General features: G+C 47.7%; 3 protein-coding genes across 11 annotated transcripts in view; 1 reads left to right on the forward strand and 2 right to left on the reverse strand.

The window, feature by feature from the left end:
- GAMT (guanidinoacetate N-methyltransferase) overlaps positions 1-12,948 on the forward strand; it is a 218,826-nt gene that overhangs the window by 140,948 nt on the left and 64,930 nt on the right. The window lies entirely within an intron of this gene.
- RPS15 (ribosomal protein S15) lies at positions 1,654-7,328 on the reverse strand. Its single transcript, XM_083720822.1, has 4 exons — positions 7,264-7,328; positions 3,954-4,039; positions 3,167-3,401; positions 1,654-1,820 (listed from the first exon to the last, which is right to left on the reverse strand). The coding sequence occupies exons 1-4, from the start codon at positions 7,264-7,266 to the stop codon at positions 1,707-1,709; spliced, it is 438 nt and encodes a 145-aa protein (XP_083576948.1). The 5' UTR covers positions 7,267-7,328; the 3' UTR covers positions 1,654-1,706.
- DAZAP1 (DAZ associated protein 1) overlaps positions 11,053-12,948 on the reverse strand; it is a 51,773-nt gene continuing 49,877 nt past the window's right edge. For 8 of the 9 annotated variants that reach the window (XR_014559728.1, XM_083720611.1, XM_083720614.1 and 5 more), the window contains one exon: positions 11,053-12,189. Coding sequence is in view for 5 of the 9 variants with exons in the window: in XM_083720611.1 (XP_083576737.1) it covers positions 12,017-12,189 (173 nt within the window). In the remaining 4 variants the exon portion in view is untranslated. The remainder of the gene's footprint in view (positions 12,190-12,948) is intronic. The other variant, XR_014559729.1, reaches the window with a different exon arrangement.

The following is a 12,948-nucleotide window of genomic DNA, read 5'->3' on the forward strand; positions in this document are numbered from 1 at the left end:
CTCCTTTATCAGTCACAGCAATGGACGACCTTGGCTGTTCCAGTGGAATAGGGATGACATGTCTGGGTCTTATCTTACCACACTCTGACGCACAGACCTAGTCTGGGAACAGCGCCAAAGTGTGTTCTTGGAGCTGGTGACCTCTTGCTCCAAGATAAGAGTATATGGTCAGAAGTACAGGAAGGAAAACCCTTTTATGGTTAAGAGTACTGAAGCAGGAACGTCTGTGATGTCAACCTGCGTGTACAAGCTGACGTGGCTGGATTCCTGGGGAAGGGGGGGGGGGAAAGGGTGCCTGGAGGATATATATACTGCATGAAATTTCTCATTTCTTTGGACTTGCTGTGGACTGACCACGCAAGTGCCTTTCTGATGCTCCGGAGAGCAGAAATAAAGAACTCTTTCTCTGCACCAACCCTCGGGGTCATTTGACTTCCGTCCGGGAGCAACACTCACCCTACCAATATGTAAAGACCAATAAGGCTACAGTAAGGGGCGTCTGGCAGTTTGAGTGGACAAGACCAATAATGGTCAAGAAGGGGGTTTCTGCGTGTGCTGTGGAGGAAGAAAGCGAGGAGCAGAATGAGGCCCGTCCAAATGATGAGGAAGCCCGTCCAAGAGAAGGAAAACCAACCCTAAACTTCCGCCGCCTCCAGGACATTTTTAGGAGAAGGCAGCTAAGGAGCAAACCCGACACAAATCTGGAGTGCAGTGACTTGTACGCTTCCTTCCTGCAAACCGGCTGCTCAGGCTTGTGCCCTGGGGTTGGGGGGTCACTTCGGTGCTAAAGAAGTTAGATTTCAGATGCCAGCAACAACTGCTTTGCAACGCTCCCACATCAAGATCTAGGCTCTGAATGGAATCAGGGGTTTTGCACAGCCTTTGGGTCAAGTGTCAGGAGAGAAGAGATTTCTTCCCTGCACAGTCTCGTTCTCCCTACTCCTTGCCACCTGGGTGCATGTTTAATATCCTGCCCCCTAATTTTCACGTAAGGGATACGGGTGGCGCTGTGGGTTAAACCACAGAGCCTACGACGTGCTGATCAGAAGGTCGGCGGTTAGAATCCCCGAAATGACAGGGTGAGCTCCTGTTGCTCAGTCCCTGCTTCTGCCAACCTAGCAGTTTGAAAGCACGTCAAAGTGCAAGTAGATAAATAGGTACCACTCCAGCGGGAAGGTCAACAGCGTTTTCGTGTGCTGCTCTGGTTTGCCAGAAGCGGCTCAGTCCTGCTGGCCACATGACCCAGAAGCTGTACGCCGGCTTCCTCGGCCAGTAAAGCGAGATGAGCACCGCAACCACAGAGTCAACCACGAGTGGACCTAATGGTCAGGGGTCCCTTTACCTTTAACCTGCCCAGAGTGGCTGGGGAATAAATAATAATAATGATAATATCATCATTATTATTCTAGTCCTCCTGGTTACTGGTATTATTTTTTTTTAAGACACAGCATATATAGAGCCCCACATTTCTACAGACAGCAGCCAAACTCAGAAATTCTACAATGGTGCAGTCAACACCAGAGGAAAAATCCCAGTGTCGTGAGGTGAAATCAGGTTTTCTTGTTGCTCCTCACCACCGCAAGTGTAATTCGGAGAGTGCAAGAAAGAGAAATTGTTCGGGAATGCCCCTGTCCAAAAGCAATACAGGCAATATTGTTGGGAAACCCTTTTATTTACACGAGAGACACAACTCTTCCCAGGTCCCCTTACTTCAGAGGAATGAACCGAGAGGAGTGGGTGGCCCCGATTCCAGGTCGGCCGTGCTTAACGGGCTTGTAAGTGATGGAGAACTCTCCCAAATAGTGGCCAATCATTTCAGGCTGAAAGAGAAAGGAGGGAAACGAGATTCGTTAGCACCATGGCAATCTTCCTGGAGGTTGTTTGTCGTTTGTGCACATGAACTTTATCTGCAGAAGAATGCTAACGTTCTACCTGAATTTTTAAAGTTCTTAAATAACACAAATCGCAAGCAACTAATAAATCGAACAAGGAAGAAATAATGTATTCAATATATTTATGAACTGCTTTCTGTGAAACGACTCAAGCCCTATGCAATTGCAAGGTTAGCTTTTTGTCAAGGATGGTGAAAACAGAGTGCAACAATCGCACCAGAAGAACAGCAAAGTTTGGAGACGGAGGCAGTTAATGCAAAGGGGAACAGCTAGATGGTTGGCAAAACTGCTTTTCGTTACCTGGGGCTTTGCTAAACTGCTTAGAATGTTTGTGGGTTTGTTTGCTTTTAAAACCATCAAGTGGTGAATGCATTTTGTTAAATGAAAAGAAATGCTGAGACAATTAAATGGTTGACAAGTGTGGCCCACGTTAGACCTTAAAAATCCCTATCGCTCTGCATAGTGAGATTTGAGACTCTGTATTGGGAGTCAAGAGTTTGTGTTGCGTTGACACAAAAAGTTGGGCAGTGACCGGCAATGCAATTTCTACAACCGCGGAATTTCCCAATTTTGCAAATCTGGTAGATGCTGATTTTTTAATAAGAGAACGCTTTTAACCTTAAAGCCATGTTGACATTACTGCCTTATGATTAATTAGGCATCAACTTGCTAAATTCATTTGATTGTTCAGTTTGCAAGCTCTTTTAATTACAATTTCCAAGAGATTCAAAACTTACGACCCTTGTGGTCTCTTCCAACTCCGCAATTCTGGGCCCAATTCAAAGTGCTGGTCTTGACCTACAAAGCCTTAAACGGTTCAGGACCACAATACCTCATGGACTGCCACTTTCCATATGAACCTACCCGGACCCTGGGATCATCTTCTAAGGCCCTTCTTTGTGTGCCTCCTCCTCGAGAGGTCCAGAGGGTGGCAACACGAGAGCGGGGCCTTCTCTGCAGTGGCTCCCTGTCTGTGTAACGCTCTCCCTAGGGAAGTTCGCCTGGCGCCTTTATTATACACCTTTAGGTTCCCTTTTAACCAGGCCTTTGGTTGGTCTGATTTACATCCTGTGTCCCTATAAAATGTGTTTTTGTTTTGTTGTGGAGCAGCAGCTATTGGGTTGTTGTTTTAATTTTTGTTATGTATTTGGTGGTTTTATATCTTGATTTTATTCTGTGAAGCGCCCCGAGACTCCCAGGTATAGGGCGTTATATAAATTCAATAAATAATAATAAGAAGAAGCTGTTCCTCCCCAGCCACCAGCCCTCCTCACCTTGATTTCCACCTGGTTGAAGGTCTTCCCATTGTACACGCCAACCATGCTGCCCACCATTTCTGGAAGGATAATCATGTCTCGCAGGTGGGTTTTGACCACCTCAGGCTTCTCCATGGGCAGGGCTTCTTTCTTGGCCTTGCGCAGCCGCTTGAGGAGGGAGTGCTGCTTGCGGCGCAGGCCGCGGTTGAGTCGCCGGCGCTGGCGGGCGCTGTACAGCTGCATCAGCTGCTCGCTGGGAAGGGAAAAGGAAAGGTCAGGCGGAAGTTAAGGGGTCCATCCCAGGTGCCCAGAAGGGGTGGGAATCAGAGTAAGGATAGCAGTGTTCGGAATCAGCCAGGCGCATTTCGCACCTGGGTCCCAACCACTTGCAACCGAATCCCCGCAATGACGGGGTGAGCTCCCGTTGCTCGGTCCCTGCTCCTGCCAACCTAGCAGTTCAAAAGCACGTCAAAGTGCAAGTAGATAAATAGGTACCGCTCCGGCAGGAAGGTAAACGGCATTTCCGTGCGCTGCTCTGGTTCACCAGAAGCGGCTTAGTCCTGCTGGCCACATGACCTGGAACCTGTGCGCCGGCTCCCTCGGCCAGTAAAGCGAGATGAGCGCCGCAACCCCAGAGTTGCCACGACTGGACCTAATGGTCTGGGGTCCCTTTACCTTTACGTAGGTTATGGGTGGCAACCTCCACTTGCCATGGCATCATCCAGCTGTGCTGACTGTGGACGATTCAGTACGAACAGGGGACAGGCAGGGTGTAAACGATGGAAAGGGAAGAGGATTCTCTTACTAGGACATGTCGAGGAGCTGGTCCAGGTCCACACCCCGATACGTGAACTTTCGGAAAGTACGCTTCTTCTTCTGCTCCACTTCCGCCTGCCCAGGGAGAGGAAATGAAAGGCGCTCACACCAGGGATACACAAATACACAAACCCACTTCATTCTGCCCTCATCCAAAACACAGAGAAGACACCTGCAAGTTTCCTCAACCCGGCAAGCCTTGCCAGTTTGAGACACACTGTAGGGCAGTGGTTAAAGACCGTTGACTGGGAACTGGAAGACCAGGGTTCAAATCCATCCATGGTGAACCCAGGCCAGTCACTGACTCTCAGCGGACCTTACAGGTTTCTTGTGGGGATTAAATGAGGAGAGGGAGAAAGTCGCACAAGTCAGAGAACGCTTTTGAAGGGAAAAAAAAGTGGGATATAAAACGAAGCTAACGTCTAGAGTCGGTGGAAGAAGATTGGAAAAAATTTAAAGTATATCTTCAAAAATATTGTAAAATTAAGGATTTTTAGAAAGATGCTGGAAAAAGAAAATTATATGGCTTTGATAGAAATGATATAAAGGATTAAGTAAAAATGAATTGATGAAAGAGAGAATGTAAAATAATAATATATTAAGATAAATTATTAAGTTAAAAACAAGGTTGGAAGGATTTGCTGAAATAACAATTTGAACTAGAATACAAAAATGGGAGGTGTGAGGAGGTCAAGGAAATAAGTAAAGGAAGAAAGTTAAGGTTTAATCTTTTTTTTCTCTTTTTTTAATGATTGTATTTTTTCTTTGTATTATTTTTTGTTTTTTGTATTTTTCTTCTTTCTTTTTGTAATTCTTAAATTCTGAATAAACATTATTAAAATAATAATAATAATAATAATAATAATAATAATAATAATAATAATACGAAGCTAACGTCTAAACCGACATGGTTCCTGGCTTGGAAAGAAACTGCTGGTGCTTAAGGCTTCACTCTGATCATGCTCAGAGGCAACGGCAGCATTCCTCCCTGCCCCACAAAGACCCCAAATGAAGGAACTGAAATTCAGTTGGCTGGCTCGGTTAGAGTGTGGTGTTGATAATGCCAAGGTTGCGGGTTCAGTTCCCATGCGGGTCACCTACACTGCAGGGGACGGGGTCTCTTCCAACTCTACAATTCTATTAAACCCCACGAAACACTCTACTCATGCTCAGAGGCGGTCTTGTACGAACGCCACCAGCACCCACCCCATATTCTCCGAAGGCGGGAGACCTGGACTTTGCGACAAAAGTGCTGGGGCTTGCTGGAAATCTCCTCCTATTCAGGGACCATGGTAACATCCCCTCTCACACCCCAATATTTGGAAGGTTTCTGGGGCTGCCCTGCTGGTCATTCTGCACATGCATGGAGGGAAAGGTTTTTATTCTTTGCTGTGATTGCTGCATTGCATGGGGTTCGAAAAGATCCTCTGTCTTGCGACAGAAGCCTCATGCAAAGTGGGCTGCTTCACGAACAGGAGCACCGCCATGCAAACATGCGGCAAAAGATTAAGAAATGCATGTTTGGGTTAAAAGTGAGTGCTGGGTCTCAAAAGGTTGAAGGACCTGAACTAGATGTTCCTTGGGGTCCCTTTCCAGGACTATGATCCCTCTCCCCTCCTGCCTATCTGAAAACGGTCCTTTCTTGTGCTGCCGCCTTGCTGGTCACTCTACCCATGCTCAGAAACACAGTTGTTTTTTTAAGCGCCTCTCTTCTGAAGAAAACTAAAAATAAAGGCACTGGCGCTTAAGCCTTGCTGGAACTCTACCCATGCTCAGAGACACAGTTTTCCTAAGTGTCTCCCCCTCCCTTCTGAATAAAGCTTTGAGAATACAGGCCTGGGAGCTTAGGCCTTGCTGGACGCTCTGCCCATGCTCAGAGACACCATTTCCTTAAGAGTCTCTCCTTGTCCTTTGAAGATAGCTTCGAGAATACGTACAGGCCCTGCAGCTTAAGCCTTGCTTGACGCTCTGCCCATGCTCAGAGACACGGTTTTCCTAAGAGCCTCCGCCTCCCTTCTGAATAAAGCTTTGAGAATACAGGCCCAGAACTCTACCCATGCTCAAAGACACCATTTCCTTAAGAATCTCTCCTTGTCCTTTGAGAATACAGGCCCTGCAGCTTAAGCATTGCTGGACGCTCTGCCCATGCTCAGAGACACCATTTCCTTAAGAGTCTCCCCTTGTCCTTTGAATAAAGCTTTGAAAACACAGGCCCTGCAGCTTAAGTCTTAATGGACACTCTGCCCATGCTCAGAGACACAGTTTTCCTAAGAGCCTCCGCCTCCCTTCTGAATAAAGCTTTGAGAATACAGGCCTGGAAGCTTAAGCCTTGCTGGACGCTCTGCCCATGCTCAGAGACCCCATTTCCTTAAGAGTCCCCCCTTGTCCTTTGAAGACAGCTTTGAAAATAGAGGCCCTTCAGCTTAAGCCTTGCTGGACGCTCTGCCCATGCTCAGAGACACAATTTCCTTAATAATCTCCCCTTGTCCTTTGAAGATAGCTTTGAGAATACAGGCCCAGAACTCTACCCATGCTCAGAGACCCCATTTCCTTAAGAATCTTCCCATGTCCTTTGAATAAAGCTTTGAGAATACAGGCCCTTCAGCTTAAGCCTTGCTGGACGCTCTGCCCATGCTCAGAGACACAGTTTTCCTAAGAGCCTCGGCCTCCCTTCTGAATAAAGCTTTGAGAATACAGGCCCAGAACTCTACCCATGCTCAGAGACACCATTTCCTTAAGAATCTCCCCTTGTCCTTTGAGAATACAGGCCCTGCAGCTTAAGCCTTGCTGGACGCTCTGCCCATGCTCAGAGACACAATTTCCTTAAGAAGCTCCCCTTGTCCTTTGAAAATACAAGCCCTGCAGCTTAAGCCTTGCTGGACACTCTGCCCATGCTCAGAGACACGGTTTTCCTAAGAGCCTCCCCTTCCCTTTTGAATAAAGCTTTGAGAATACAGGCCCTGCAGCTTACGCCTTGCTGGACGCTCTGCCCATGCTCAGAGGAACGGTTTCCTTAAGAGCCTCCTCGCCAGACACTGCAGCTTAAGCCACACGGGATCAGGCGCTGCAGAGACAGCTATGGTCGTGCCGAGGACCCCTTTCCAGGCCTAGGCCTGGGCCACCCCGCCGCTCCATTCGTCTCGCCGCCCGCCGGGCTTCCCACCCCGCTCACGCCCTCCTGCCCCCGCCGGTATAACCGGGGCCCGACCCACTCCGCGAACAGCCAAGTCCCGCCGGCCCCCGCCGCCCTCCTCCGGCCGGATGGAGCCGGATTGCGCGCCGCTTCAGAAACTACCCACCATCTTGGCCGCTGTCTCCTCCAGGAAAAGGCCGAGATCCCGCGCGGTTTGCTCCTAGTCTCGCGAGAGCCGGCGGCTTCCGGGCGCAGAACGGAAGGCCTTTCGCGAGAGCAACGCCCACCGCCGGCTTCAAGGGCGCTCGCTTCCGCCCATAGGACAGGCCGGCGGCTCTGTGCGCACGCGCGAGGTTCTTAAAGGAGCCGCTGGCAAAATAAGTCGGGGCTCTGCAACGTGGCGCCCTCCGGGTGTTTAAAACTGCTGCTGGGGCTGCAGCCCAGATATGATTACGGTGAAAGGTGGGTAGTAATTCAAATTACTGAAACAATTAATTACTACTTTTAATAATAGCAAATTTGAGTGCGAAACTGGTCTCTGCGTTTTTTGCTGTAGAAAGATTAAATTGTGCAAATTGCTGAATAGGCAGCTGGGCATTTAATTGGATCGATTCATTTAATGAGATTATTGATGTATGGTGGTGGGGAAAAATGATTTTCATTTGCTTCATTGCTAATCAGGTTTTTATTTTATTTTTTTAAAAAAGGTGAAAAAAGTACTTTTTAGCTCATTTTCAATTATTTTGCTTCCTGATCTTTAAAAGATGCTTGGATTTAGTCCTTTGCCATGGATTTTCCATGCATTTTTTTGCAGCTGATTTTTATGTGGCAACGTTTGATACTGTAGCAGGAAACCCCCCCCCCCCATCATTCAATTTGTACAAACTTCACTCACACACTACATACGCTACGCTTCTGCCATAAATTCATAGAAAATCAATCATACATCGGATTTGCACTGTTCCACTTTTACTTTACTCCATGAAGGAAGGACTACAAAATGGGGAAGGTTTGATACAGGGCAGCCATAATCCCTTGAGCATCCCAGCACATACACAGGAGCCATGCCCAGTTGCTATGCCAACCCTGATGGTCCCGGACAGAAGACCATCAAGATCACAAAGTCAAAACAAAAAAAATCCTTCCAGTAGCACCTTAAAGACCAACTAAGTTAGTTCTTGGTATGAGCTTTCGTGTGCATGCACACTTCTTCAGATACCTGACTATGGCAGACCAACACGGCTACCTATATGTAACAAGATCACAAAGAACTTGCATATGGAAGTGGATTCAGCACAGACTGGAACAAAGGACAATGATCAGCTATTCCCTCTGGGGGCAGGAAACTGCAAACTCCCCTCTGTCACCTGGAAAGTACTCATGGGGAGGGGGAAAGGGGGAACCAGCCAGGTGACAGGACACTCAGGTTACCACCACAACTCCTCCCTCAACCCCTCCTTTTATGATGTAGGTGTGATGTATCTTAGGGGTGGTCTTAAGTTACACCCCTTCTGTGATGTATGTATGATGTTTCTGGGGATGGTCTTGATCTACAGGGTGGCAATTTCAAAAGTCTTTATAAGGCCTTGCGCGGCATTGTTCTGGGTTCCTCCTCCTCTCCTGCGTGTGAGGGGAGCACCCTGTTGCAACAGATCAATAAAGATCAGGGTTACTAGCTGCTTTGCTTCTCAATATTCTCTGGTTGTCCTCTCTTATTTTCTCCTACCAATAGGGAACCTACATAAGGACTCTATATGGGCTCTTAGATACCCCATAAGGGAAAAGGGCAATTTTTGTTTACAACACAGGTCTGAGCAGTGTGTCTGGAGGTCTTGACTACAATGAGAATATGGGTCCTGAGCGGCTTGCCCATAGACAGTGATCAGTTTCCCCTGACTATGTTGCAAGAGTTTTCTAGAGAAAACATTGTGGTTTGGATGCATTTTAATGTATTTTTAACCTTCTGTTGGAAGCTGCTCAGATTGGCTGGGGAAACCCAACCAGATGGGTGGGGTAGAAATTATTATTATTATTATTGAGCCACAATGCTTAGCAGGCAACGAAGCAAAAAAACTTGGGAAACACCAAAGCTTTGCGAGAGGAATGCTCCCACTTTTGCAAGAGAAAAATTTCCATAGGAACCATTATCCACGGGAAAACTGTGCACGCTGTTAAGTGCATGGTGGAAAATGTGTTCAAACACCCGCCCACCCCACCTGTGTACTGGGGGTCAACCAAGCAGGAGGGAAAAGCCCCAGCTTGCTGACTATGCAGCTGGCGGGGTATATTACCCGTGTACATGGTTAGAATTGGAGGAAGTTGTTTAGTTAAGCTCCCCTAGTAGTTGTTGTTGTTGAGTCGTTTAGTCGTGTCCGCCTCTTCATGACCCCCTGGACCAGAGCATGCCAGGCCCTCCTGTCTTCCACTGCCTCCCACAGTTTGGTCAAACTCATGCTGGTCCCTTCGAAAACACTGTCCCCCCATCTCATCCTCTGTCGTCCCCTTCTCCTTGCGCCCTCCATCTTTCCCAACATCAGGGTCTTTTCCAGGGAGTCTTCTCTTCTCCTGAGGTGGCCAAAGTCTTGGAGCCTCAGCTTCAGGATCTGTCCTTCCAGTGAGCACTCAGGGCTGATTTCCTTCAGAAAGGAGAGGTTTGATCTTCTTGCAGTCCATGGGACTCTCAAGAGTCTCCTCCAGACCAGAATTCAAAAGCATCCATTCTTCGGCGATTAGCCTTCTTTATGGTCCAGCTCTCACTTCCATACATCACTACTGGGAAAACCAGAGCTTTTACTATACGGACCTTTCTTAGCAAGGTGATGTCTCTGCTTTTTAAGATGCTGTCTAGGTTTCTCATCGCTTTTCTCCTCAGAAGCAGGCGTCTTTTAATTTCATGACTGCTGTCACCATCTGCAGTGATCATGGAGCCCAAGAAAGTAAAATCTCCCACTGCCTCCATTTCTTCCCCTTCTATTTGCTAGGAGGTGATGGGACCAGTGGTTTAAAACTCCATCCCCGCAAGGTGATGTCAGGAAAAGGCAGCTTGGGTTCAGGAATTGAAGAACGGCACGGGTTGAATCAGAAACCTTTCGTTATTTCACCAAACCCAGCATGGTTCAACGTTTTAGGCTGCCTTTTATCACAGGAGGGTGTGTGTAAGGTGCCAAAGACTGATTTTTGCTGCCTTAAGGGTGGGAAGTATGAAAGATCGCAGAAAGGGCGTTTTCCGTATTGATCAGGCTGCTGCTGCCATCTGTGGGGAGAAGGAATGCAGCCATACCTCGGGTTGTGAACGTGATCTGTGTGGGAGGCATGTTCACAACCCGCAGCGCTGCGTTTGCGCACGAGCGTGATGCAATTCGGCGCTTCTGCGCATGACGTCATTTTGCGCTTCTGTGCATGCACCGAAACCCGGAAGTACCGTATTTTTCGCTCTATGAGACGTACCAGACCACAAGATGCACCTAGTTTTGGGAGGAGGAAAACAAGAAAAAAAAAAATCCTGAATCTCAGAAGCCAGAACAGCAAGAGGGATCGCTGCGCAGTGAAAGCAGCGATCCCTCTTGCTGTTCTGGCTTCTGGGATAGCTGCGCAGCCTGCATTCGCTCCGTAAGACGCACACACATTCCCCCTTACTTTTTAGGAGGGGAAAAGTGCATCTTATAGAGCGAAAAATACGGTAACCCGTTCTGGTACTTCTGGGTTTGGCGCAGTCCGCAACTCGCAGTATGACTGTACAGAACTGACACAAGGCGGGAAAAGACGGTGGACTTTTCACTAGTGGCTGAAAGACACGCAAGCTTCAGAGCCACACAGATCCTTTCTAGCGGCTTCCAGTCACCGATCCAACTCAATCCATGTGGTGTTTCTTGGAGCTTATGAGCTATGGTGAGAAACTCAAGAGTTTTTTGGGGGGGTTGCAGGCAAGGAAAGAAGAAAAGAAAGTAGAGACAGGTTTGTGTTTCTAATCCAAATGTACTTCTCTTTATTCAAACCAGGGGTGATCACTGGTTAGTGCAAAATGCACCGTTTATTTTTTATTTTATTTTCGCCTGAGGGATATCTACATCTTCGCAAGGCCTCCGTTAACCCCCTTTAAAGAAATCTACATCCCAAAAAGGATTTTTTAAATATTTTTTTTTAAGAACTGAAGCCCAGATTGAAACGCTGTGCTTCCGAAGTGACCCGCTGCCTTTCCCAACAATTCTGTTCTTCCGGACTGTTGTCATCAAGCTCAGGAACCAATAACAAAATGACCAACACACAGAGTAGATTCCTTTCTCTCTCTCTCTCTTTTTTAACTTCCAGAGTTTCTGGACCAACCACACTAAAAAGGAGGTTGGGAGCTGACCCTCACTTACTTCTAAGCAGTGCTAACGGAAACCCTGTTGTTGTATTTTTTTCTCTTTTAAATTAAAAAATAAGCCAGCATACATAGTAGAAAATTTCTCTTAAAAATCTCACAATCTGTAAATGTATATATATTTTCTTCTTCTTCTTTAAACATAAAAGTTTACAATATATGGTAAAACAAAAGGCTCAGGAAAAAAAAATTAAAATTTCCAACAAAAATATAGAGAAAGAAACCTGAAGTTGTTGTTTTTTTTTAATTAAAGCTGAAGACGTTTTTAAAACCCTGTAAGTTTGAACCAGTGACACTCTCTTTATTTGTGCTGATGGGTTAAAGAAAGGAAAACAAAAATTAAAAACTGCAGTCCAAACACCACCCACGGCTTCGCTTGGAAAAGCTTTCTCCTCCCCTAACGCCCCCTCCCAAGATGTTACGTTTTTTTTTTTTCTCCCCCCCACCCCCTCCAGCAAAGTAGGTGATTGTCACAAGTTCATATAAGTCTGGGATTCCTGGGTTTCGGCTGGTACCAGATATCCTGCTCTGGACAGAACTCCCTGATTTCTAGGTGCTAGCGTCGGTAAGGGTGGAAACCTTGAACGTTATGGTTCTGTCCGCGGCCAAAACCACTGCCCCCTGCAGGCGGCCCACTGGAGGGTGGTACGGAAGGGCCTCCGTAGGAGGGGGGCTGTTGGCTGGGGTCGGCAAAGCCTTGTCCAAAACCACTCAAATCTTGTCCATATCCTAGAAGGGAGAGAAGAGAGAAAAAAAAGGAGGGGGGGGAGAGTTGGGAGGTGAGCCCCTGACGCACCAAGCAAGAACACAGCGCAATTCGAAATTTAAACATTCACAAGAGTGCGCGGGGTCGTGCGCACAAAGCCCCCAGAACCCCACGGAGCTGTTAGTTGGTGCAGTGTCAAGGATGGGGGGGGGGAAATGAGAGGAGGGAGAACAAGAGACAACCCCAAACCCGCCCCCCAAGGTTTTAAAGCTTCCTACTGCCAGCTCCTTTTTTTTTTTTGGCAAGTCCACACCCCCCCCCGGGAACCCGCAAGTTCTATCAAAGGGGGTTCGAAGCGTCCTAATGTTTTTGTGAGGCTAGTGGATCGCCCAAGACGTAGGGACAGGATGGAACGGCAGGAGTCGGGGGCGTCTTAGCCACAGAGCAGCGGTTCTCAACCTGTGGGTTCCCAGATGTTGTTGGACTACAACTCCCATCATTCCCGAGCTCTGGCCTTGCTAGCTAGGGGTGATGGGAGTTGTAGTTCAACAACATCTGGGGACCCACAGGTTGAGAAAGGCTGCCACAAAGGTTAGTGGCGCAGGGTGCCAAGTTTTGAAGGGCGCCAGAGAAGAGGCAGAAGCTGGACGCAGTGCTCCTGGCATCAGCTTGCCCTCCAGCCACTGCCCACCTCCTCCAGCCCCACCATCCTCCCTTAAAAAAAGTTGACAACTCTGAGAAACTGGGGGCGGGGGGAAGCTTTGCACAAAGGCACCGGATAT

The sequence above is a fragment of the Podarcis gaigeae genome (assembly GCF_964106915.1).
Source record: "Podarcis gaigeae genome assembly, chromosome: 18".
Taxonomy (NCBI): Eukaryota; Metazoa; Chordata; class Lepidosauria; order Squamata; family Lacertidae; genus Podarcis; species Podarcis gaigeae.

Excerpts from the sequence above, each read along its gene's own strand:
- RPS15 (XM_083720822.1), bottom strand. Across the intron at positions 3,402-3,953 it reads CAGCTCCTCGACATGTCCTA|CGAGCAGCTGATGCAGCTGT; the intron begins GTAAGAGAATCC and ends TTCCCTTCCCAG. Across the intron at positions 1,821-3,166 it reads TCAACCAGGTGGAAATCAAG|CCTGAAATGATTGGCCACTA; the intron begins GTGAGGAGGGCT and ends TTTCTCTTTCAG.